We start from the raw sequence: 25,994 nt of genomic DNA, 5'->3' as shown, positions 1-25,994 counted from the left end.
ATGCGCTTTTCAAGGCATGAACCTTGCCATGTTTCCCGGAGAGTGACTGTTGATTTAGGAAAATGTTACTGACCTGGAGGCAAGTTTTTTAATCTGCTGTCTCTCACTTCCTAGACCTCAAGAGGAAAGGACTCAGGCCTGGAGTCTGACAGGCATGGAAAGGCCAGCACCTTCCAGGGCTGGGACTTAGAGGAGGTTTCTTTACCTTGCAGAGCTTTGTCTCATCAGCAGATGGGGATGGTAATACCTCGCAGGGTTGCTGTAGGATTAGGAGTAATATAAAGTGACACACACAGAAGGGGAATAATAAATGGTAGCTGTTCTTGTTATTAATACTGTTTCATTGAAATATTTAAAGTGAAATCGTTTTGAAAGATTAGGAATGTAAAAATTGATGAGGTGTGTTTTGAGGGTGGGAGCTCTTACTTGGTCATTGTGGTACCCCAGGCTGTGCGCAGTGCCTGGCGTGTAATGAGTGCTCAGGAGTGGTTTAAGTGTTGAACTGAGCCTGGGAAAGAGGCTTTGGAAGAACGGGGCATATTTATACCGAAAGCGGGCAGGACTGTGTCGTCAGGAATGAGAATGTGTTTTGAGCTGCCCTTGGGATATTCCAGCACAGTGCCTGGCACTTAGTTGGCACTCAGTACTGTTTGTGGGGTGACAAAATGAGTTATTTTAGAAGAATGACGTGGAAGTTATGCTGGAATACAGCCCCCTCTTCCCAAATCAATGATTTACCTTTTAAAAAATAGTTTCCTACTGCTGCTTTAACAGGTTACCACAAACCCAGTGGCTTAAAACACCACAAATTTATTATTTTACAGTTCTGGAGGTCAGAAGTCTGAAATGGGCCTCACCTGGCTGAAATCAAGGAGTCAGCAGGGCTGATTCTTTCGGGAGGCTCAAGGACAAAGCCCTTCCCCTTGCCTTTTCCAGCCTCTAGGGGCTGCCTGTGTCGCTTGGTGGGCTCCTTTCTCACAACTGCATCACTCCAGCCTCTTTGGGAAGATTAATCTGGTGGCAGAGTGTACTGTGGCTAGGAGACGGGTTGCTCATGGGGGTCAGAGGGTTTCCCCCCACTGTCCCTGAAAATCCCAGGTGCAAGCCTCTCTTGCGGTTACCTCCTCTGACTGTGGCTTTGTGGTGAGGATTACCAGTGGGTATTTTTGTGCTGCTTGTTCCTGACACTCCACGCAGGCCACCAGCATGCCGGACCACCTCTCCTGAATGATGCCTCACACCACAGCTAAATATACTGCACTGGTCCCCAAGAGAAAGTGAGTCTGCCTTCCCTGAGTTGGATCTGAGACTGTATCCAACCAGGGTGCTGGGGATGTAAATTAGTAAAAGGATTGTCCACACTGATCTCATTCATGCTCCCTCTGGTCTCACCAAGTCTAAACCTCATTGCAGAGTGTCTGTCTGGTTTAATAATAATCATCATGCCAGCTGTTGGTTTTGAGCACCTACTGTGCTTTAGGCACTTTGGGGTCCTAAGTACTGTTCTGTGGATTATCTGACCTATTCCCCGTGAGAACAATGGGGAAACTGAGGCACAAAGATGCACTTAAATGACTTGACTTAGATCAGCAGCAGAGTCAGGGTTTGAACCTGGGGAACCCAACTCCAGAGCATCTTGACTGCTTGATCAGTGTTGTTTCCTGAACCAAATCTTTTTTTAATATTTTAAGCAGAACACTTTGGTAGGTTTTTAGTTAGAAAATGAAGTTGCTCTCAAGACCCCATGTTTGGCAGGTTGGTGTTTTTAATCAGTTATGTTCGCTCCACAGAGGGAGGAGAGGCCATTTGGGGCCCTCTGTGCTGTCTGCCTGTACTTTGGAGCCCTGGGCCCGTGCAGGTTCATTCACAGCGTTGGGTTTCTCTCTGGACCAATCTTAGAGGCTGGAACTTCTAATCCAGACGTTTTAGGCTTTGTGGGCCATAGCTGTCTCTTGCAACTATTCAACTGTGCTGTTATAGCTTAAAAAAAAAAAAGCAAAACACCCCAAACAACCATAGACCATACATATGTAAATGAATGAGCTGTGGACAATACCTAAATGAAAGAGCATGGCTGTGTTCCAGTAAATATTTATTTACAAAAACAGGCAGGAGGGCTGGATTTGATCCTGGTGAGCTGACCCCTGATCTAGAAGGGCACCAATCGTGTTACATGTCTTAACTCTTCCTTCCGAAAGATGTGATCACTGTACTTACCATTATTCTAAACTAAGACCCTGATTCTGGGGGAAAGTACCCATTAATTATTTCTATCTTTTAACGTAGTGGCCAGCATTAGACCAACCTATGCCAAGTGATTTTCTCACCATTCTGAGAAGGGCAGTTGAGCTGCTTTCCCAAAAGTGGGATGGCCATGTTCCATCTCCTTATGTGGCCTGGTAGGGACAGTTGTCTTCTAATGAAGGACAGCGGCTAAGCACAGGCATGGAGATGCATTATTCACAGCATTCTGATCTGCAGTCTGATGCTCTGCCCATCCTGCCCAGGACAAACACTTCAGGGACGTGGGATACTTTCTTTAAATTACACCTTTGTGTGCTGGCTTACGTATTTTTATTTTAACAGCAGGTATTTAAGATTATTTTTATAAAATTTATTTTCTATTGTAAAAGTAGGACATGTTCTTTATAGAAAACGTGGGGAAATAAGATGTTGAAAGTGAAAAGAATCTCCCACCCCACCACCCAGAGAAAAGTACTGCTCCTGTTTTGCAGGCTCTCTCCCATCTTCCTCCCTCCCTTCTTTCTTTCCTTCCCTCCAGAATGAAGAATAATACTATTCTGTAATCTGCCTTTTTCCCATATGGGAATATATAGCAAACTTTCTTTTTTGTCAGTAAATACCTTTCACAGTGTCATTTTAGATGACTGCATAGCGGTCCATCTTATGGATGTACTAGTATTTATGTCGCCAGTCTCGACAACTTTGAGTTACATTCTTGTGGCTGAATTATCACACATCCATTGTTAAGGAAATGCAGTTTGACAGATTTTGACAGGATGCTTGGATAACCATCAGGCAGGATGGCCTTGGAAGGAGAAGGGGAAAGGGGACTTCCTGGTAGATGTGCAGGTTTGGGGCATTCCGGAGGTGACTTGCAGCTGTGGGGAATGAATGTCACTAGAGGCCTGTCTCTTGTCGTGGAAGCTTGACTCACCAGGCCAGGCTGGGGCTGCCTGACTGGGGAGGGGGCAGGGTGGGTGGGGGAGGGGGAGGAGGCTCTTTTTCTGTCTCTCTTCCCCTGGGTTCTTCTTCATGTTTTTGGTTGCCTTTGAAAATTGATAGCATATTAGGATACTTCTGAACCTGCTGACAGGCCCTGAGGCCGGACCTCACTAGATAGAAGCCTGGAGTTTTCTGAGATACTTGAGTGATGTCCCTGGGGTGTGATTTTAAAGGCCGAGGTGAAGGGCACATCTACAGAAATTCATGGATTTTTGGTTCAGAAGTTTAAGTCTTTTCCCTGACACATACACTCTTCTGAATCCTTGGAGGAAACAGTTGACTGGTGTTTCCTTTTTCTAAGAGTAAAAGAAAAAGAAAAATTTCAAGCACGTAAAGGAACTTTCCAGTGCTCACAGAGGCTAGATACTGAGAATGTTCATGCCCAAAGGAAAAAAGATTGTTCTTGGCTGGGAAGGGGCAGAGGGCCACTTGTGAGCCCTCACCCTGGGGCCTCCCAGAGATCATTAAATGGTCCTTTCTGAGGAGGGCTAAAGTGACAGTCTTGAGATTCCCTTAGTGACTGACTCTGTGGGTCATTGTCTTTAAGCCCATTCATTTCTGATGTACTTTTTCAGCTACTTGAGGGAGTGAGTAATGGGAAAGGAAGGGGCGGGTGGAAGGTTTCCACTTAAGGGCAAAGCCAGACTTTGGTGGAGGGGGTAGCAGGGAGGGACTTTTAGGGAAGGATCTCTGCTTAGACCTCCTGCCTGGCCTTGGGCATAGGCCACCTCTATTCCTTTTTCCTTCTTCCTCCAGAACAGTGTTCTCGAAGTAAGTTCCCCGGACCAGCAGTAGCAGCAGGTAGGAATTTGTTAGAAATGTAGGTTTTTAGGCCCCATCTCAGACCTATAGAATCAGAAAGTACAGGTGGAGCCCAGCAGTCTGTGTTTAGGCAAGTCTTTGGGTGGTTCTGATGCCCAGTAAAGCGTGAGAACCCTGCCTCAGACCAGGCTCCTAAAAGGCGTTTGATTCCACGTGTAGATTAAAAGCTGCAGGCAGGTGTGAGCCAGTTCCAGAAATGGCAGGCTTTCTCCAACCTTGGAGGGACCAACTGAGTTCATTTCTGTCTGCTCTGTGTCAGGCATGGTGCTAGTTGCTGGAGATACAGAGAGAGGATGACAGATGTGGTCTGTGCCCTCCTGTGGCTGACAGCCCAGTGTGGGGCAAAGATAGTTACATGGGCAGATTTAGAGGGTGGTCACTGTTACCGTGGGTAAGAACAGGGTGCCATGGGGTGGGGGCATGGATGGGCTTTTGGAATGAGACACGTAGGGGAGGGCATCCTAGAAGAGGTGCTATTTGAGCTGAGATCCGATGAGGAAGAAAGATGTATGTTCCTTCTCAGAGGCCTGCGAGAGAATTGGGCTGGCCTGACTGGAGCACAGTGGAGAGTGTGGGAAGATGAGGATGGGGAGCAGAGCAGGGCTAGGTTGCGGAGGGTCTTTCAGCCTCTTAGGAACCTCAGAGAGGGCAGGAAGCCCAGGAGTGGTGGTAGGTTTTCCTTTGAAAGTGATTGCTTTGGCAATGGTGCAGGGAGCAGATGGGGGCAGGGAGGCCCGTTAGGGGCTGCTGCAGCTGCCCAGGTGGGCACCCAGGTGCACTAGGGGAGGTGGGGGAAGGTGGAGAGAAGTGAGATGTGCTCAATTCCTCAGGATTCCTCAGGACGGGGAGCCTGGGGAGGGCAGGGTGGGGGTAGTGAGGTCAGTGTTAGAGATGCTGAGCCTGACGCCTATGGGCCATCGGGTGACGTGCAGGCAAGCAGACGGCTCTGGAGGAGGCTTTTCAGTGAGCTTCACACACACTCCCCAAGACAAAGGGCTTTCTGTGCAGCTTGCCGTTGGGTCCTTGCACCAGCCACGGCTTCCGGGGCAGCTCAAGGTGAGAAGGGACCAGAGGGAGGGTGTGCTAGCTTTTAGAGATACAGACACCATGCCTTTGGGTGAGAGCTGCCTGTCTTGCCACACTTTATACTTAACAAAGGGATTGAACAATGGCTTAATAAATTCACACCCCGTCCCTGGCTTATTGTCACCTCATGAGAAGAGACGAGTTCTGGCTGTGGAGGGGGGACTTGGGGTGCATATGGGAACCCTTCCCCCAAGTAAATTCCCTCAAGTGAGTCCTGATGGAAAAGTGTGATCCCTTTGCTTGTTTCATGCCTTTCAGGATTGCCTGTTACCTTTTTAAAAAGAGCACAACTCATTTTCCTGCTGATATATCTTATTGTACATGACCAGCTAGTGGGTTTTTTGTTTTTTCGTTTTGGAGACTAGATTTGAAGGTCCCCACACCCCAGATACTTTCCAGCTAATGCAATCTCTGAGTCTATGTTTCACCGTGAATGAGATAATATCTCTGAAGGCTCTTGGGAAGGTCAGAGTGAGGGTTCAGCAGAAAAATTTTCTCTCAGAGCTTGAGGACCCCCATCTCAGGGGACACTGGTTGTGCTTCTTTCTCAGTCTCTGTCCCCAGGGAGTGGTGAACTACATTTATTTCAGTTCTTTCTCTGGACTGTGCCTTTATTTACTTCCTTTATAGCACTTTAGCAGGCTAGGACCAGAAAAGGGGCCTGCTGAGCCACCCAAAGCTCCCTCCTGCTGGGGAGGGTGACGAGGAGAGTGACACCCTAGTGTCAGCGCCTGCAGCTGAGCTGTCCAGGCTCCCAGTCGTCGCCACTGCTCAGCTGTCTCCCCTGCACCTGATCCTCGTGTGTCAGCCTCAGTTGGCCTCCGGCCGTCTCCCTGGTGTCTGCCCATTATAGATGTGCCTGCACGCCCCTGCATCTGTGTGTGCTCCGGGGCCAAGGGCAAGTTCATCCCAGGACCTGCACAGAACAGCCAAGAGCACTGGGAGGAGACATCAGTGAACGTGTGTTCAGCGAATGACTTTATTTTGGTGCTGGTGTCTAGTGGGCACTCCCAGGTGTGAGTGTCCGTCCTCCACCCCCTCCGCTGTACTCATCGGTGCACACTCAGAGCAGAGCAGGCGGCCCAAGCCTTCTGGGGCACGTGCTGCCAGGTGGGGAAGAGCCTGGATGTGCCCTCCATTCTGGTATTGCTCCTTGGTGAGGTCCCGAAAACCCATTCCAGTACCTGAGGGTGAAGTGGGGTGGGGTGAGGGCTCTAATACTTATAGACAAAATTGTGGTGAGGATAAGAGTTTTAACTTGTGATTAAATGTATTTTGGGAACTTTTGATTCTGTTTACTTAAGATCATGATGAAAATGCCTCTTGGTGTAGCTGAGTGCCTGGTTCTTGTACATTCCTGGAGGGAGTTTACACCAAAATTTGGGATAGCTGAATTCTGAGTCATGTTGGGATTCTGTTGCATTAGAAGCAGGGTTTATAAGAGCCAGTTTTTGAAAATCAGAAGGTGAAAAAAGTTCTGGGAAGATACTTCCTTTTGCATTTGTTTCCCTTCCTGCCCCTTGAGGATAGACACTCCTTTGCAAAAAAAAAAAAAAAAAAGCAAAAAACAAAAAACAAACAAAAAACTCACAAAACCCAGCAAAGCAGCATGTGTGGAGGTTTGGGGACAGTGGCCCCTGCACATTAGATATGTAATCTTCAAGGGGGCTGGCCCAGGCTACAGTTTTGAAATATGCATCCACACATGAATCTGCTCACGGTGGCAGACTCATGATATGAACAGCATCTCTTATGAGAAGAGGAGGCATTGCCCCACGGAGGTAGGGAGGCGGATTTCTGTGATGTCATTTCTACGTAGATGGGCCCACCTTCCCAGGGAGCTGACTGGTCATCCTCCTCCCCGATGGTGCCCACTGTCCAGGTGGGGTTGACACCCACAGGAGGTTCTCCAGTATGAGGATGCAACCTTTCAGGCAGGAAGAAAGGCGTAACTAATTAACTTTTTAATGTGTACTGTTTAAAGATGACTTGTTTGTTTGCCATTTTGAAAGTAGGGTATGTGAACTGAAAAAGATAGGAAAATACAGTTAGGAAAATACTGAAAGGGAGATTATTATTACTCATACTTCTCAAATGCAGGATTAAAAAAAATTTGGTCAGTTTATTTAACATTTTTTCCTCTTCTGAATTAAAAAAAAATCATCATCATAAAGTAGGTGTAATCCTGGTCCATCACAGAACTATGCTTAGTGCTGACATACTTAGAAACCAGGAAAGTCAGGACTGGACTCTGGTGGGTTCTGGACCTGCATCTGCAGCGTGCAGGACCAGAAACGGGTCTCATATTGAGCTCCCATCACTGTAACGGGAGCTAGGGCAGGGGAAACTGGCCAAAAAATCACTTAACAGCTTTGCTCTAGTGAGACTTTAGTTTGTGGTCGTGATAACTTGGATGAGAAATTTAGGCAGAATTAGTTTTAAACCTGAAGATAAAGTCTGAATTAAATAGGTCTTAGGAAGTTCTATGGAAGATTTGATACTAGTTAGCAGACAAGGTGAAATTTTGGAATTTTGAGGCTTGTGGCCAATGGGAAACTCCTTCCTTGGTTATCTGGATTGGATTTAGAGGTGAGCAAGGGGAAGTTCTGTTTTGGGGGACCCCTGGGGCAGTGGGGTATGGTGGATGGTCCTGGGGCCATCAGCAAGGGTCCTTCTCAACAGATGGCTGGGGCCCTGGCCTCTGCCATTGCGTGTCTCTGATGTCTCTTTTGGAAACCTCCTCCCTCATCAGTAAATGTGTGTGTGTCAGGGGGAGGGCCAGGGGGCAGGGGAACTGTTGAGAGCTGTGTTTGATCTCTGATTACGTGATCTCTTCCCAGTCCTAGACGTTTGGTCTGTGGAGCTCACACTTGTTTATTGCCTTAAAGAGCAGGAGCCCAGAATGGAGCCCGGGTGTGAAATAGCACCAAGTGATGGACAGGGGTAGCCCCCCCCCCGATCTCTTTCAAGGGTACAGTCACCTTCCAAAAATCTCCTTGGCTTTGATTAGTGGTCAGGCGGTCCATTTGTGTCTGATCAGTGTGCCCTGTCCCTGTGGGGGTGCCTGGGAGTCAGTGGGCCAGGCGTTTGGGGAAGCATCGTGTTGTGCTGGGCACAACGCAGAGGAGGGCCAAGATCAGACCCCAGGGCCACCGTTCAGGAGCTAAATGGCCTCAGCCAGGTACTTAACCTCTCTGACTTTGGTTTTCTCCTTTGTGAAATGGGGACAATAATACCCTTGTCGTTGGGTCATTTATAAAGATTAAAAGGAGGTGAAGTGTAGGAAGCACCCCAGCCCAGTGCCTGGTTGCTGCTCTCCTTTGAAGATGAAAGACAGGGCAGGTTATGGTGGATCATTTTAATTTTTCAGGCCCCTGCTTATCTGTGGGTTTCTCTGGTGTCACTACAGCTCTCCTTTTAAGTAAAAGTAGCTATGTCCCATGCTCAGGAGCAGAGCAGATCCCTGCAGGAATCTCTGCACTGACTGGGCTGCTCCCCCGAGACGGGCAGGCGGGAGCGAGCCTAACATCTTCGGAAGTCCCTCGAGTTGTGGTTGAGATCCTTGTCAATGCTCTTACCTGACCTGCCTGTCTGTGCTTCTGTTAATTAGTGTGATGAGAATCTACAAGGTGTCTCTGTGATCATCGCTTCCCTTCTGCTGGCCCAGCCCTGCATGCAGGGTTTGTCTGGCCGTTCTCAGCCTCACGTGTTTGTTCACAGGTTTGTTCGTGCAGGTCTTCTGCCTGCAGTGCCTTCCATACCTGCTCCTGTTACTGCTGAGACTCCTGGCAGATCTCAGCTCCTCACTGCCCTGGCCAGGGTGCTCCCTCCCCACTCTGGGGTCTCCTGCTCTTTCCTTTTAGTGATTTTCCTTCAGTGCCCTTATCTTACCCTCCCAGCACACAGCCCCTGGGAGGCCTTGAGAAATGCTTGGGAGATTGCCAGCACACACCCCACCCGTGAGGCACTGCTGTATACAGTACACTGGCTTTCAGAGTCTTTGACACTGTCATAAAGAAACACGTTTTAGGCTGTGACCAGTGGAAAGAGCAGCGCGTGGGCACACAGAGGGAAACAGGTTTCACCTGCCGGTCCTACCCACAGTGTGCCCCCTGCTCCCCAGTCTGTTCTACATCGTGTTGGTGGTGTTTTTAATGCTGGTTGGGATTTCCCCAGTGCATTGCCCTGTGGTCTCGACTGCAGTTTGAAAACACTGGCTTGGGGAGAAGTTGGGCCCGAGGGTGGGGAGGGTTGATGGGTGTCTGTCAGGGGCCTCACTGGGGAGAACACGAGGGGCTGGGGGCAGGGACAGGCAGCCCTGAGGAGTTGGGATTGGGGCCCCTGGGCCCTGCTTTGGAGCAGATGCTGCCTCCCCAACCTACGGTTTTGGTCCAGAGGGAAGAGCGCTGGACTAAATCAGTACACAAGTCCTGGTTCTGCCACTTGGAGGCTGAAAGATTTTGGGCAGATCACTTTACTTGTGTGTGCCTGGGGTGGCCGTGAGGCCCGGGTGAGGAAATGCCTGGCACACAGCCCGGACTCCACAGGCTCGCCCTGCGGGTGAGGAATCACCTGGAATCTACCCTGAGCCCGGGGCCCTTCCCCTCTCTCTTTTCTCTCAATCATCCTGGATCAGAATGGGAGATCAGAGAGAAAACCAGCCAGTGGCCTTCTGCTCAGAGTTTGGTCTATGTGAGTGTCACCCTTTTGAGGTATGGAGCCCCGCCCTGACTTGGCCCACTCTTTTCCAGCCCTGAAGCATGGCTGCCATGTTGGGGGATGCCATCATGGTGGTCAAAGGCCTGGTCAAGCTGACTCAGGCGGCCGTGGAGACCCACCTGCAGCACTGGGGCCTCGGCGGGGAGCTCCTCGTGGCAGCCAGGGCCCTGCAGTCCACGGCCGCAGAGCAGATTGGCGTGGTCTGGGGGCAGGTGCAGGTAAGGAGGCCGGGCGGCAGCGGGAGGGGTGCCAGTGGGAGGAGGGCTGGACTTGGAGGTCTTGGTGAGACCAGGGGGTGAATCTGGACACAGCCAGCATGGCCAGTCTCCTTGTGGCCAGAGCCAGAGAGCCACTGGCTGGTGTAAACCTGCTGTCCTTCCTGGTGTGACGGGGAGGCTGTCACCTTGCGACTTGAGTTTTAATTAAAGGAAGCTTCACAGATCTGGGAAGGAGCCCAAGAACACAAAGCCCTGCCCTTCTGCTGTCAGACAGTAATTCACCAGCCCTCACCACACACCTGCTGTTGCGTGTCATGGGGCGCAGAGCCTAGGGCAACGACAGGCCCCGTCCTGCTGGGGTCCCTCCGGTGACCCGCTCTGCTCCCTCTGCCTGGCCTGCGTTCACTTCCTGGGCCTGTCCTGAAGGCACTGAAGAGAGGGCTTTCAAATTTTGGAAATTAAAAAAATCACAAAGCAAAAAGTAGCGATCGCCTGTGTTCTTATGGGAGGTAGCTGAACAGATCCTTGCCATGCTTCCTTCACTGAAGCAGGCAAGTTCTTTATAAGACAAAGCACCTTCTCCCTACTCATCTCATTTATGTTAGTGTTTTCTTGATGGGTCAGATTGTAAAGAAGTGATGAAGTCGCCTGGTGTGTAGGTGGGCAGGACAGGCACGTGTCACTGGAGGTCACAGCTCAGCATGGAGCTGTCATAGGATCCTGTGTGTCACGTGTCGGTGGGCCCTCCCTGGGCTTCCAAGGCTCTTCCCCTGTGTACACTGAGCTGTGCCAGGCTGTGCCAGGGAGGGCCTCCCCTCCTTTACAGGGCGGCAGCCTCACCTCCCCCTTCCCTCTTATCCCTCGTGCCATCTTGTGCCAGGTGCAGAGCGCCTCAATGTTTTACTGTCTCAGGGGAAGGGTTTAAGCAAGAACAGGTACTGGAGCAGTGGTTGTCAACAGGGCGCCATCCACCACGGCATCACCCTGCGTAGCCCCTAATCCTCACTGAAGGGATGGGGGGGGCATGTGTGCACACGTGCGCCTGGGCACATGTATGTTGGTAGCTGTGCTCGAGGGTGTCCTGCGGCCTCGCTCCTTCCATTTCTGTTCTGACCTTCTGAACAAAGGATGCTCAGGCTCCTTCGGGCTGTGGGGCCTTCACAGCCTGCTGGCCTCTGTCAGCCTCAGATTTAGGATTCCTAGTCCCTCCCCTCCTGCTTTCTGACGGTCCAGTGGTGACACTGTGTCTGTCTCACTCTACACAAAAGCCTTCAACTCACAGAGGCCTTCACATGCGTGATCTCTTGTGAGCCTCACTGCTGTTCCGGGAGGGGCGCAGGCCCGGATGCTCACCCTCCTTGCTCAGAGAGGGAAACTGAGACTGAGCAGTTGGATGCGAGGCCCGTGTTCATTGAGAGGCTGGACCAGAAATCTGTGTCCTCTTCTCAGGCTAAGACTCCCTCCGCTGCCCCTCCTCTGCTGAGGCCGGGCTGTGTCCTAGCCGCCTCATTCAGTGTGTTTGCTAGTGAGGAGCCATCACCTTGCGTCGGGTGCTTTGCCTGTAGAGCGCCCAGGGAGGCAGGTTGCCCAGCTCACTTGGGCCGCCCAGGGGTGAGGCTGCAGCTAGACCCGGGCTGGCCTTCCTGAGAGGCAAGAGGGCCTCCTGCCTCCCCCTTCGCCCCTCTGCTCCCCTTGGACAGTCTTGGCCCTGGTCCTTGGGAGAGGAAGGAGGGAGTGCTGGTCCTCCACCATGAAGAAGGTGCTGAGCCGGGGTGCTGGCCTCCCGGTGTGTGCCCATTCTCTCCCCAGACACTTAGATGCCGGTCCCTCCCCTCTCTCCAGGGGGCAGAGGCCAGATACTGCAGAAATTTCTCTCCCTCTGGCTCCACAAGGGGTTTGTTCACTTCTCATTCAGCAGACGCTTAGTGAGTCTGGTCCCATGGAGGCGCTGAGGCCCCTTGGCAGCCATGTAAATAGGTCATGGTCGTGCAGGGCCAGCTTGGGGGTCACGGGGCAGGAGGGGCCCCTTCCGTGGCTCTCAGGACCTTGCCTTTGACCCCCTCATTCTAGGGAGGCCATCTTGAGAGGTGCCTGTTGATTCCAAATACATTTCTGCTCTGAGGGAGGTGCTGTCAGGCAGCCTCTCAGCGGCCAGCGGGGCAAGCCTTGGCTTGGGATCCCTGCTCTGCCACTGGCTGCTCGGTGGGCCTTTACCAGGTGACTTCAGCTCTCTCAGCCTCAGTTTCCTGCTTATGAAATGAAAGTAAGAGCCTGTCTCCTTCCTTCTGGAGGGCAAGTCCTGTTTCCTTAGACCCCACGGTATCTTACAAAGCTGAGAGTGAAACTTTGGGGTCTACTGCTGTTTTTGCAGAACGTGTGGGCAGCACTCCATGCATCCAGTCCATTTCAGTGGAAGCAAGAAATCCAGTCCACTGACCTCCGTCCAGGAGTTGGTGCTGTTCTAATTATAGCCTTCTCGGCCCTGTTTTCCTGGCCCTGTCTGTGACCCCGCAGACCTCTGTGACTGTGGGAGCCCTATTTTCAGATGAGGAGGTGGCAGAGATGGGTCAGGAACTCACTCAAGGTCACTCGGGGTTCAAAGGTAGAAAGAAACTGGGCCCGAAGCTCAGGTCTTGGCGACTGTTACAGGAAAAATGCGGTGTGTCCCCTCCTTGCCTGCTATATACCCCTAGCTTCCAGAACAGCCATACCTCATCCTGGTTGTGACAAGCCCTCTGGTGAGAGCCCGTGAGGGGACACTCAAGTCTGACTGGCAGAAGACACACCTGCAGTAGGGCACTGGCCTGGAGAGGCCCTACTGTGTGCTCTCTTGCCCCTGCTGGTCTTTGGTTGTGCTTTTATTTCTCAAAGCTTTCCCTGTTTTTTCCCTGGTTCGCCCTCCCCAAAGCCCTGGAAGCCTCTCCTTAGACAGGTGAGGAACTTGCTGCCGGGAGGGGGGTGGTTCGCCTTGTCTTGGCTGGGCACCCAGCAGGTGCTCATGGACTCTGTGTGCCTGGCTTGCCCGGGACCATAGGCAGAGCCCTGGCAGGAACAGGACTGGAATCTGGGCTCCCGGGCTGCTGCTTGGCTCTGGAATTGGCCACACGCCTTGTGGGTAGTGTGGTGTGACCCTCCGGGGGTTCAGAGGGTGGAATGGTGCCGGTGTGCTGGCCTGGCAGAGGGGATGCACACAGGGAGGAGCTCCTGGCTGGCTTCTGGCTTCTCTCATGGTGGCTTTTGTTTCCTGCAGGGTCAAGAGAAGCATGAAGAGCCTCCCTTCAGCAGCTTCGACGACTTGCAAGCAGAGTTTCACTTCGCAGGGTCGAGGGCCGAGGGCACCTCCGAGGATTTCTCTGTGGCCTCCTCCCCTGATCAGTCATCTCCGCACTGGGATCCTGCCAGCAATGACGGCCCTGCTCCTGCCTATGTTGTCAGTGGACCCTTTAGGGAAGGCGGGCTCCCAGGCCAGGCCGCCTCCCATCTGGGCAGGGCGAATGGGAGGCTCTTTGCAGACCCCAGAGACTCATTCTCTGCCATGGGCCTTCAGAGAAGGTTCTTCCACCAAGACCAGTCCCCCATGGGGGGCCTCACGGCTGAGGACATTGAGAAGGCCCGGCAGGCCAAGGCTCGTCCCGAGGGCAAGCCCCACAAACAGATGGTGCGTGCATGAGGCCCCCAGAGTGGGCCTGGGGCAGTTCCCACAGTGGTGCTGGTGTCAGGCCCCCTCCTGGACATTCCCCAGATGCTGTGGCCTGGAATTTCAGGCACACAGAGGCATCTTCTGGGTGGAGTGTGATGCCAGGTGGGGCTGCTGCCTTTAGGGATGGAGAGGAGATGTAGGGGGCAGCACGAACCTCTGAAGGTTGGTCCTGTCCCCCTTCACTGATTCCTTGAGGTTTCTTTCTTGTGTCTCTCTAGCTCAGTGAGCGGGCTCGGGAGCGGAAGGTGCCTGTTACTCGGATTGGTCGGCTGGCCAACTTTGGAGGTAAGATGCCATGGTGCCTGCCTGCCCCGCTAGTCCTGGCAAGGAGAGCTGTGGCCACTGTGGGGCCTGTGTGAGGTGGGGGAGAGTGGGGACTCAGCGATGTCCAGGGAAGGGTGGTAGCTCCTGAATGTTTTCCACGAATGGATGATCCAGCCACCGATCTGCCTCAGCTTGCCCTGGGGGTTGGTGCATGGCTGATGCTCCCTTGTGAGCTGTGGCTTTGCTTTTCCAGCCACACATAGGGGGTAGTGTTTGCAGCATCAGCTTTTCACTCAGGCCTCTGCAGGGAGGAGGCGGGGTGGTGAATAAAAGCTCCTCGCTGGGCTGTTTGGCTCCTGGACAGAGTGGTTTTTGCCCCTGGCACAGGCTATTTTGGGTCCCATTTGCTGGATTCCCAGAGACTACTGACATCAGTGGGATGATTAGGAGGTGCTGTGGCCCTGAGCTGCTGCTGTTTAAAGTCCATTTTAATGCATGGTGGAGTTTCGTTTGTCCTTTTCTTTGGGGGTTTGGGTAGCCATTGTGTCCAATGCACATGTGTTCTCTTTGTCTGAGTTGGAGGATCAGCTTTTTTTTTGCTTTTATGACTTAATGTAGCCATATCTGGTGCATATTCACTGACCAAGATGTTCCTGTTGAAACTGTCATCCTTTGTGATGGTTACACTTGAAGATGGAGTGACTGGGAGCACATTTCTCTAAAGTTCCAGACGATGCAATTAATGAGAGGAACAGCTTTGACAACTTGACTGACATACTCACCTTGGGCAATGCTTACCTGCGAGGCTGTATACAGCAGAGCGCTGATTGGTTCATGCTGATGCCAGTGCCAAGTAGTCACGAAGGCCTGCTGTCATGTGTCTGAGCCATTACCTACATGCCTTTTGCTTTGCTTTGCTGATATATATGGCTCCCTGCCTATATTCTGTACATCAGGCACGCCATTCTCCCCTGCTGCCTCTTCTCTTTTGGAAACCCCATCTTACTCCTTGTTCAGGACTGGCTCTGTGCTCCCTGAGAACCTGGTACTCTGGGAGCTGGCCCGATGTGTGGGTTTTAACACTGAATGATGACTGGCTGTCTTAGGAAATGTGCAGAGCAAACTAAGTTAATTGGATAGGATTTTCTCAACCCTGAGGTTTTCTTCCATAATCCTAAAATTTGGCATCTGTTGCTACTTAGCTTTTCAAGAATCTAGCATTATAAAGTGTCATCTGAGTTTTAGTGCAAAATTATTGCTTCATTCCACTTTAATGGGTTAGCTTAACAAACAGCTCCTCACAGAACATCACAACTTCCTGGGTGTCACTACCAGAATGGGTTTGAGAGGCACTGCTCTGGTGGCCCCGGGTGGTCCTTAGACTCCCTGGAGACTTGGTGCATTCCCTGCTTTGCTCAGTGGCTATTAGTTGGGTAACATTTATTATTAAAGTATTGGGAGGTTCTGTTCTCTCCCCCATGAGTTTGAGGGCAGGAACTATCCTCATCTTACTCTGTGGTTTTTCTCTGTATCCTATAACCCTCCTCCCCCCACTCCACACTAGGCCTCACCATGAAGCCCTGTCTCCGGAAGGCTTAGTTTGACTGATGTATTTTAGAATGAGTATAGTCCTCTGTTGGGAGTCTTTGCAGGGTAGTGGAGGACCTGTTTGGGAAAAGTGTCCGGATGAAGGTCGTGATGGCCAGTTAAAATTTGATGGAAGTCCTAGTGAAGCAGGCAAAAGTCAGGCCCTTTTGGGTGGAGGGTTAAGGAAAGCAGACCCAAATAGAAGCAGTTACGTAGGAAAGTGTGTAGGTTCATTAAAGTCAGCCTCATTAAAACCAGGGTGTAGGGCTCCCCTCAGCGGTCCAGAGGGAGCAGGGTTGGGGCAGGAAGAAGCCTTGGTCTTTGTAGGGGCTTTTCACCATCAGGAGCCTCTTGAGCCCTTGCTGACAGCCGCCTGACGTCGGGACTCATTCTTCGGTGTGTGTGCGTGTTGGGGATCTGCTCACAGCTGTGATGCAGAGCTGCCCACGATGTTGCCCAAGCAGTTGGCAGTTAATGTTTCAGGATTGGAGGTGGCAGGATGGAAGCAAAGAGGAGCCAGGTCTGGAAAGAATGTGCTGTTCTGGCCTCAGAGGTGAATTTTGGGCCTTCTGCCCCACCAGAGGATTTCACCCTGTGGGTTATGTCCCTCTAGTGCATGTGAAATCAATTTAGTGGGTCAGGACCAGCATTTAAAAAATAAGTTAAGTATAATGGAATTGAGTAGAAAAGGATAATATTAGAAAGGACTGCACACATTGCAAAAGTATTTTTGTTTCAGAGATATAAACATACTATTTATATATGTTCTTCATTGCATTGTGAAATATAAGGCTTACTGGTGAGTCATTGTCTAAACAATTTGAAGTAACACTGCTCTACTTTCTTTTCGTAGAAAATACTTCTAGCCTCTTCTCCTCATGAGGGTGAGATGTTTTAAAGTGTAGATAAACAGACTATAGGAAATTTTTACCAGGGGGGTATGAAGGCAAGGGATTGCTCTAGATATCAGGGAGGTAAGGTTCTGTTTGGGAAGCAGCAGTGGGTGTTCAGCCACATGGAGGTAGAAGGCAGGGGCTTTCCAGTTTGGGTGGTTCATTTTGATGCTGAGATGAGGCAGGAATCCTAGGTCCAATTCGGCTGTGGAGTATTATGGCTGTGATGCTATTGGCATGGTGATCTGTGGATATTAGATTTTGTTGAGGAATGAAATGAAAGATAGGGTCAGAGATTGGAGTTGGTATCACAACTGGGATTTAGGTCATCATAATATTTGGGTTCTAATTCCAATCCTGCTTCCTATGACATTGGGTCCTGCCTTGATTTTTGTTTCTGTGAAATAGAGGTCTTGCCATTGACTCCAATGGGAATATTTTGGTAAATGTTCCTTGTGTATCTGAAAAGAATTCTGGCATTGTTGGGTGCGGTTTATCTGTCCGATCTACCTAGTCTGGTTTGTTACTTATATTGATCAGATCTTTTAATGTTTTTTGAGGGTATCTTTATTCTACAAGCTATCAAGAGAGACTTTTTAAAGTCATATGCTATGATCCCATGATCACTTACCTACCTCTTAGTTCTGTCAACTTATGCTTTAATGTTTTGAGCTATTTTATTGGTTGTTTACAGATTTAGAATTCTTACATCATCCTGGGGATTGACTCCTTTATTATTATGCCATACTTCTCTTTAGCTCTTTGAAAGTCTACATTGTCTGATATTAATATAGCTGTGTTTCAGCCTTTTAGGGGGTTAATGTTTGCATGGTATCTCTTTTTCCTTTCTTTTACTTGCAACCTTTTTGTGTCCTTGTATTTAATGTATGTGTTTTGTAAGCAACATATATAGGGGTTTCCCCCCTGTAATTTAGCTGCAGACCAATAATCATAGTCTTTTAATGTGAATATTTAGTCCATTTACATTTAGTGGAGTTGTGGATGTATTGGGGTTTATATTTACTGTCTTAGTCTTTGTTTACTGTTTGACTTGTCTGTTAATGTTCCCTTCTTTTTTAAAATAATTTTATTTTTTATTGAGGTATAGTTGATGTACAATATTATGTAAGTTTTAGGTGTACAACATAGTGATTCACAATTTTTTAAGTTTATATTCCATTTGTAGCTATTATAAAATGTTGGCTATATTCCCTATGTTGTACTGTATATCTTTGTAGCTTATTTATTTTATACATAGTAGTTTGTACCTCTCAATCCCCATCCCTGCCTTCCCCATCCCCCCTTCCCTCTCGCCACATGTCTTGCCTTCTTTTGAATTAATCAAAGACATTATATTATACGTGTTTTCTCTTTATTAGTTTCTGTGTTATTATTCAACTTTTTTTTTTAGTGGTTTCTCTTGAAATTACAGCATACATCCTTGACTTATTACAATGTAATAGAAGTGATTATTTTTACTACTTCCCCAATAATGCTAGCACTTTAGATGCTTTAAATCCCTCTGTGTGTGTGTGTCTGTGTGTGTTAATGTGGGATATGCATTTTATTTCTACATGTTTTATATTACATACTAAATTATTAAGATACGTTAAACCCCACAAGATACAATTTTTTTGTACAGCCCATATGAATTTAGATTTACCCACATATTTACCCTTTTTGTATTTCTTTCTCTGTTCCTTTTCATAATTACCTTTGGGATAATTTTCCTTTTCTCTAAAGAACTACCTTTCTCTTTTTTATAGTGCAGTCTGTTGATTATTAATTCTCTGTTTTTATTTGAGTGTAAATATCTCTACTACACTTTTGTTTTAGAAGGTATTTTGGCTGGGTATAATATTCCATGTTCCAAATTAACTCCTTTGAACACTTTAGCAATATTATTCTGTTGTCTTCTTACTTCCATTGTTTCTTTTGAAAATGTAGCTATTAGTTTTATTGCTGCTCCTTTGAAAGTAATGTGTGTTTTTCTCCTCTGCTTTAAAATTTTTCTTTTTGCTTTTGGTTTTTAGCAGTGTGACTGTGATATGCCTCGGTGTGATTTACTTTGTTTTTATCCTGCTTGGGATTGCAGAGCTTCTTGAATTTGTGGCTTGATGTCTTTCATCAGTTTTGGAACATTCTGGTTGTTTCTTCAAGTATTGTTTTTGCCCTGTTCTCTCTCTCCTCTCCTTCTGGGAACCAGTTATACATATGTTAGATCTTTCTCCTCTGTCCTGTGTGTTCCCTCTACTCTTCTGTATTTTTCATTTGTGCTTCAGTCTTATAGGTCTGGGGGTTGACAGGGGCTGCATACAAGGCTGACTTTACTGTCTTGTCCCCTCGCTAAGGTGGCACGTGGTGGCATCAGCTTTGTTGCCTGATTTTCTGCAGACGCACACTGCACATGTGCTGTTCTTCTAAGCAGCCAGCGCTCCTCTGATGCTCTCTGAGGCAGCAAGACAGATACCCTGTAGGTCCAAGAGAAGTTCTGCACCCTTGGCAGGGGCAAGGGAACATGGTTTCTGTTCTTCCAGAAGCATACTTTAAAAGCAGCTTTTATATCTCTTTTGCCCTCTCAGAAGCTCTGTGAGGGGGATGAGGGCTGTTACTGTCTCCAGTTACAGATGAGGAAGCTGAGCCACTGTTGCCATCCTCCATGCCACCCCAGCTCCAGGCCCTGGGGAGAAGAGGGGGCCTGGGGAGGGGGCTGCAGCCCACAGCATCAGAGGAAGGGGACCAGGAAGGGATGGGGAACCTAGGAATGGCTCCCTAGGTGCTCGAGAGCTGGGTCTCCGGGCCCAGAACTGGGCCAGAGGGGACAGGGAGACCCTAACACAGCCCCTGTTTGTTGGAAGGTGTTTTATTTTTATTTTTTCTTAACCTCTGAAGCCCAGTGGCTGCTCAGGGGGACCCGTTTGGCTCTGAGGACCTGCAAAGAGACTTTGGGAAGGAAGGGGCTGGGCTGGGGGCTTGGGTTCCCTGATCACATGGAACCGGCCATAGCCCTGGAAGCCACCCAGTGCACTCCTGCCCCTGGGGAGAACCCTGCTCCCTGCTGCTCCTCACTCCCCCTGCATTTCTTGCCTACAAAACCTCTGATTATGAGAGAAATGTCAGAAACTTCCTTGGAAGGGCTTACAGGCTAGGGTAGCAGCCAGGCAACTGCCAGTGGCCCTGGGGCCGCTGAACAGGCCCTGTGGCTGGCCTCCTCCAGGACCGTAGCCGTGTAGGCTGGGCTGGGCCAACTGTGGGTCAGAACTTGGAGAGGCGCTGGCCTGAGAGCTGTGGGGGCTGGGGGCAGCGGGAGGTCCTGGGTGATACGTGGAGAGTGAGTGAGCCTGGGCTCTGGGGTGTCCTCGCCCATGTGGGGAATTCAAGGCAGAGGTGAGGATCTTCCAGGAGCTGCCTCCAGGTGCCTCTGGATCTGGGAGAAGGAAGAGCCTGCCTGGCTGGGCCCTGCCCTTCTCTCTCCAGGTTCAGCTGGGTGGGGATGGCAGGGGGGCCAGTCTATTTTTGGTTCACTAGAGCAGGAGCTCCTGATGTCAAGGTCAGGGCTGGAGGGCTGGCTGGCCACTCTCACCACCCTTGGGGAGCCTGTCAGTTGGCAGCTCCTTGGGCCTGGCCTTGGGCTGGTTCAGGGGAAGCTCACAGAGCCACAGAAGGAGTCTTCGGCCTCCTGTGCAGAATGTTCTCTCAGTGATCAGGGTTTAGTGACAGGTGTTTGGCTTTGGAAAGCTTTAGCTCTGCCTGGCAGCCTAGAGGTGGCCAGAGAAGAATTTGACAGAGCATCTGAGGAGGGTTAGCAGGAGGAGCTGGGGGGGCCCTGCAGAAGGATGGGCTTGGCACCTGCTCGCAGTGACCAGGCTGGGTGACCTTTGACACACCTGCCTCTTCTGTCGGCTTGTCTTTGGATTTGATCTAGGCAGAGAAAGATCTAGAGGCAGAGAGACATTGGTGAAGGTTACTGCAGCTTGAAGATTAATGTTCCTTTTATTATCTTGCTAAGTCAGATAGTGTGCTGGTTGGGGTAGAGGTGGGCGGGCGGTGGGAAGTTAATGTTTGATCAGAGATGAGGAGGCTGCTGGCTCTATGCCCAGTGTCCTCCGGAGCTGGGCAGGGGCTTTCGGAGGTAAACTGGCCCTGGCATCTCCATGTCAACATACCAAGATGTCCTTGAGGGGCGTTCCCAGGTGACTGTGGAAATGTGGTCGCCAGAGCTTGGCTTACTTATGCTGCCCCTATGCTGACCCTCGAGCAACATAGGGTGTTGAGCACTTGAAATGTTCTGATCCAAGCCGAGACATGCTCTGAGGGTAAAATACACATTGGATTTTGAAGACTTAGAGCAAAAAAAAAGTAACATCTCTAACAGTTTTTATATTGAGTGCTTATTGAAATGATAATATTTTGGTTTTATTAGGTTAAATAAAATATATGATCATTTCACATGCTTCTTTTTGCCTTTTTTTAATGTGACTACTACAAAATTTAAGATCATACATGTGGCTGATGTATTTCTTGGTCAGCTCTGGTCTAGCCCTCTGAATAGAAGTAAGGACAGTAAGAGCAGACACTTGAATAGTGTTGCCTTGTGCTCAGCCCTGCTGGGAGCCCTTCACTCTGCTTAACTGTTTAATCCTCACAATGATGAAAATGAGGCAGGAGCAACCCTTAGAGCTGGCCGAGCGGAGGCTGCACGGTTGCCTACTGGTGGTAAAATGTACTGAAAAACTGTTTTAAAAAATTGTCGTTTTTTTTAATTTTTAAAATTTATTTTTTATTAAGTAACTTTTTCAATAAATTCAGTAATATTTTTCATAAAAATAATGTATAATCGTTACAGGAATTTTGGAAAATGTAGAAGCTCATTCAGATTTTCTTGCCTAATGTGAGCCCACCTGCTCTGGGGGTGGGAGCAGCTGCTCCCCCAACTCCCCCGCCCCCCCAGGGCTGTGCTTGCCAGGGCCCGCTGGTCTCAGGGGATCTTCCCTGGGTCTTTGCTGTCCCCTGTGCTGTGATCTGCTGCTCACCCATGTGATCTTCACTCTCTCTGCTAATGTCCTCACCCCCAGCCCCAAGCCAGCTGGAACTGTGTTTAAAGTAGAGGAAACGGGCCCTGAGCCAGGTTCCTGGGCTTTCTGTGTGGACTTACTGGTTCCTGCTGGGCTCCTTGGGCCTCCCCAGGACAGTTGGGATCATGCAGTTCCAACCTCTAGACAAATGAGGTGTTAATAATCCTTGATTTCAAAGATTCCTGAAGGGACTGGGGAGGGCCTGGTACCCCATGGTTCTTAGACCACTGTCAGGGCCTGTGGGGCCTTCCTCACCGAGGGAGGGCTGCAGCCTGAGCTCCTGTGAGCCCCCATGGCTTGTGCAAAATGTTCCCACTCCCACTGACCACTGCTGTGTGTTACAGTAGCAATGCCTTTCCCTGCAGCTGCGGTGAACTGGATTAGAGAACTCTAGGGTATTGAAGGCTCTTCATGCAGACTGTGAAGTGGGGGCCGCACCCAGGGGTGCCCTGCATTGTCAGGATGTCCTTGGCCCACAGGCCAGTCCTGGTCCATATGTGCTGTGTCCCCTGCCACCCAGTTGTGTGTATTTGTGTGTCCCGTCAGCCTGTAGGTGAGCAGAGGTGATGGGGGGGGCACTTTTCCACTGACAGCACCTCCCTTGAGCCAGATCTTCTCTGAAAATGACTGATGTTTGTCTCCTACCTTTTTCCCTCCCTTTTCAAAATGTCTGGAGTGTCAGCGAGGGTCACTGGGGAGCCGAGGCAGGTGTCTGTGTGGGACTGCTCCAGGCCTCGTGGGTGGAGGGGCAGTGGGCAGCCCCTGAGCAAATGATGCCCAGTGCCCTCAACCTCCTCTTTGCAGGTCTTGCCGTAGGCCTGGGCTTTGGGGCATTGGCTGAGGTCGCCAAGAAGAGCCTTCGCCCCGAGGACCCCTCAGGTGAGCTGGGCCCTTGACCGGGAGGGTGGGGTAGGCCCTGGGAGGTGGACCTGTCAGCTCCCAGCTCCCTCCTGTGTTCCCGGAGTGTTGGCCTCCATGGGTGGCCTCGTGTTCTGTTTCCAGGAGCACCTTTCACCTGTGTTCTGTGTAAATGGCACCCCTGGAGTAGCCTGAGGCCTGAAGTCCGCTCTGCTCCTGCCCTGGCCTACATTGGCTCACCAGACCTCCTGGTTCTGCCAGGGGCTGGCATCCCTGCCCTCTTCTGATTGAGCCTCGGGTTTATCCTGGCCTCTGCCCCTGCTCCCTGGAGCCACTGGGGCCCCACTGGTCTGGCCAGGTCAGGTGCCCAGGGCTCCCCAGTTGGCTGTGGATGCGGTATGTGTGAGCCCTCCGTCCTCGGTGACCTGGAGAGGCCATCACCTCTCTAGCATCAGACCCTTCATCTCTGAGGCGAAGATCATGATTGCCCTGTCCCTTGCCCTCCAGGGACAGCCTGGGGTCAGTCACAACCCTCAGAGCCTCCTAGTCTGGGTGGCCAGCTGTGGGTGGCACTCCATGGAGAACATTCTGCAGAGTGGCTGCTCTGAAACCTGGGGTGCTTATAATGCTATGATGGTGGGTCAGGGGGCACCTGGAAGCCCCACCCCCTCCTACTGGGGCCCCCTCCTCCAGGCCTGTCCAAGTGTAATGGGGGGGGTCTAAGTAGGTGGGGGTCTTTCCCTTTAGCGGGGTCCTAGGTACTGTTGAGAGCAGCCCTGGCAGAGCCATCTGTTTGGTGAACTTCTCAAAATGTACTTGAAGTTCTGGGCTGCGTGCTTCCTGCCCCTGGCCCATTCAGGGGACATCAGCTCATTCCAGTATCTGACACCTCTTCCCCCCTTTCCCTGGGGACCCCCAGTCCTACTACACTGTGGTCCCTGAGGCCAGGCCCGACTCCCCTATGGCCCTGAGTGGGCCCTGCCAGCCACCTGGATGGCCCCACTTCACCTGGGGGGCCCTCTTGAGGGGAAGAGGGGCCTCTTGGAGAGAGGGCACTAGTCCATCCCATATGCCCCTGATTGTGGGGGACACAGGTGTGTGTGTCCTTGGAAGGGGCTGGAGGACAGAGAGGAACAGGAGGGTATTTTTGGTGTTGGTGCTGAGACACCCTGGGAGCGGAGCCTGGCTCCCTCTGGCGTGAGACGCCTTCCCTGGGCACAGCCCCTCCTGTCATCCCCCGCAAAGCTGGCTGCTCCTCATCCCGCCTCGTCCAAGCAAGGAAGAGGCTGCACTGGCTCCAGGGTTACAGCTGGTGTCCTTTGTCAGCAAAGTGTGGCCCCGGCTGGAGGGTCAAGGGCCTCAGTGCCGCTCATCTGAGAGGCTCAGGCCGGGGGGGATGTGCTTTAGCTCCCTGAGCCGGCTCTGAAACCCCCAGGCCTGGAGTACGCTGACCAGCCTGGCCTGGCCAGAGGGTACACTCTCCCTCCTCCAGCCTGGGGCAGTGGCGTTCTCTCCCAGCTACCCCCACCTCTCCTTAGGGACACGGGCCAGATCCCCGACCTACATGGACAGAGGGCTATGTGTCCCGCAGTGGCCCTCTGCTGCTGCCCAAGGCGAGGGGGTGAACCAAAACCCTTTTCAGCCCAGCTGTCCTGGAGTGACCCTGCCACAGTGTCCCAGACCCCCTGCAGCTGGGCCTCTTCCTATGGAGCTAAAATCTTTCCCCTTCCTGGGACCCCATCCTGCTACCTGGGACCCTGGGCGTGAGCCTCACCCCTGTGTAGGCCCAACAGAGCTGCCCTCCGATGTGAGCCTTCAGTCTCTCATCCCCCTGTACCCCCTCACCCTGCTCTATCAGAGGCCAGGTTGGCCACCGCCCTGCTCAGAGGCCACCTCCCGTGTTGCCTCCTTGGGGACCTGGCTCACACCCACTCTGAGTGCTGGGCCAGGCCCATGGTGATGCAGGCTGAGGAAAGCGCAAGGTGCCATGGGGGTAGCCCTCGGGGGGCTTCTGATTTAACTAGGCTCACAGGACAGAGGGCAGGAAAAGCATCGAATGTGACAGTCACCCCCCTCATCACCCTGAGTCACCACCCTGTACCCTCTCACCCCCAAGTGTGCTGGACAAAGGTCTTCTGCATCCCTGAGGTTCCTGCACATTTGTCCAGGGACAGCTGGCTGCAGAGGGGAGAGGCAGGCACTGGCTAGGCAGGTGTCGTCCTTGACCCTGAGCTCCCTTCCTTTGAGGACTGCTCTCACCACAGCCAGCTGGCCCCAGGTGAATGTGCAGGGACTCCAAGGGTGCCGGTGACCTTTATCCAGTATACTGGGGGATGAGGGACAGTGACTTGGCAGGGACTGGCATGGAGGGAGAGGCCCTGTGCTTATGCCTCTGTGTATGTGTGTGTGCTGGTACTGGGAGGGTGCTGGAGGTAGGCCTGGGAGACCCGGGTGGCCCCAGAGGGCCTTCCACAGCATCAGGGAGGTGGGTATGGAACATGGAGTTAAAACTGCATCGCTGGTTTCATGGACACCCAGGAGGAAGGACGCTGATTGAACGCTTTGTGTCAAGCTCTGTGCAGGGATTTAATGCATCACCCGTAAAGCGCCCCGACACCCATCTGACTTCCGTCATTGTCCCTGTTTTTACTGGGAGGACCTGATTTGCCTGAGGCCCACAGCAGTGGCCAGGCTCGGGTTGGTGGAGGGGCCATGGTGCTTCTGCGAGGGGGCTCCCAGGCCTCACACTCCCTACCTGCCACCTCTCTGGGGCCACTTGAGAGCCCTACTGGCCTCTTCCTCCTCTTGCTACTTGGCAGTGGGGTTGGGTGAGACCTGCAGACACCTGAGGGGCACTGTGGTCCTCGCTCCTCTGCAGGGAAGAAGGCTGTGCTGGATTCCAGCCCCTTCCTGTCGGAGGCCAATGCAGAGCGCATTGTGCGCACGCTCTGCAAGGTGCGTGGGGCGGCGCTCAAGCTGGGCCAGATGCTGAGCATCCAGGGTGAGTGCGGCTGTGTGGGCTCTGGGTACTGCCGCATCCTAGGCGGGTGGGGAGCAGTGAGGGGATGCCCTGCGGGGGTAAGGTGCGATGGGCTGGGGTGCAGGTGTCCCAGGAGTGTGCACAGGTCCCCCCATCTCCCCTCTGGAGCCTTGGTCTGCAGCATTAGGGGCCTGTGTGCTGGTGGGAAAAACGCTCCCTGGGAGCGAGGAAGAGCCCGAACTCGAGGCTGGGCCTGCTGTGTGGCGTTGGGCCTGTGCCTCGTCTTCATGAACCTCAGTTCAGTATGCAGAAGGCAGAGTGGCACCTTGACCTCCTCCTGGGAGACCGCACAGGGCAGGGGTGATGGAGGTGCCCTGTGTGCCCTCCTTCCAAAGGGTTATCCCACTGCTCTCTGAATTCTCTGGTTTCTTCCAGATGACGCCTTCATCAACCCCCATTTGGCCAAGGTCTTTGAGCGGGTGAGGCAGAGCGCCGACTTCATGCCGCTGAAACAGATGACGGTGAGGCAGGCGCTGATGCGGAGTT

General features: G+C 51.5%; 1 protein-coding gene across 1 annotated transcript in view; it reads left to right on the top strand.

The window, feature by feature from the left end:
* COQ8A (coenzyme Q8A) overlaps window positions 1-25,994 on the top strand; it is a 38,305-nt gene that overhangs the window by 8,005 nt on the left and 4,306 nt on the right. The window contains exons 2-7 of the mRNA XM_032466576.1: window positions 9,906-10,091; window positions 13,342-13,749; window positions 14,010-14,076; window positions 22,415-22,489; window positions 25,347-25,469; window positions 25,884-25,969. Coding sequence (XP_032322467.1) covers window positions 9,915-10,091; window positions 13,342-13,749; window positions 14,010-14,076; window positions 22,415-22,489; window positions 25,347-25,469; window positions 25,884-25,969 — 936 coding nt within the window. The 5' untranslated portion in view covers window positions 9,906-9,914. The remainder of the gene's footprint in view (window positions 1-9,905; window positions 10,092-13,341; window positions 13,750-14,009; window positions 14,077-22,414; window positions 22,490-25,346; window positions 25,470-25,883; window positions 25,970-25,994) is intronic.

Source organism: Camelus ferus, chromosome 23, assembly GCF_009834535.1.
Source record: "Camelus ferus isolate YT-003-E chromosome 23, BCGSAC_Cfer_1.0, whole genome shotgun sequence".
In the NCBI taxonomy this organism is placed as follows: Eukaryota; Metazoa; Chordata; class Mammalia; order Artiodactyla; family Camelidae; genus Camelus; species Camelus ferus.
The sequence above is the reverse complement of the archived record's forward strand: the minus strand, read 5'-3'. Positions and strand labels throughout refer to the sequence as shown.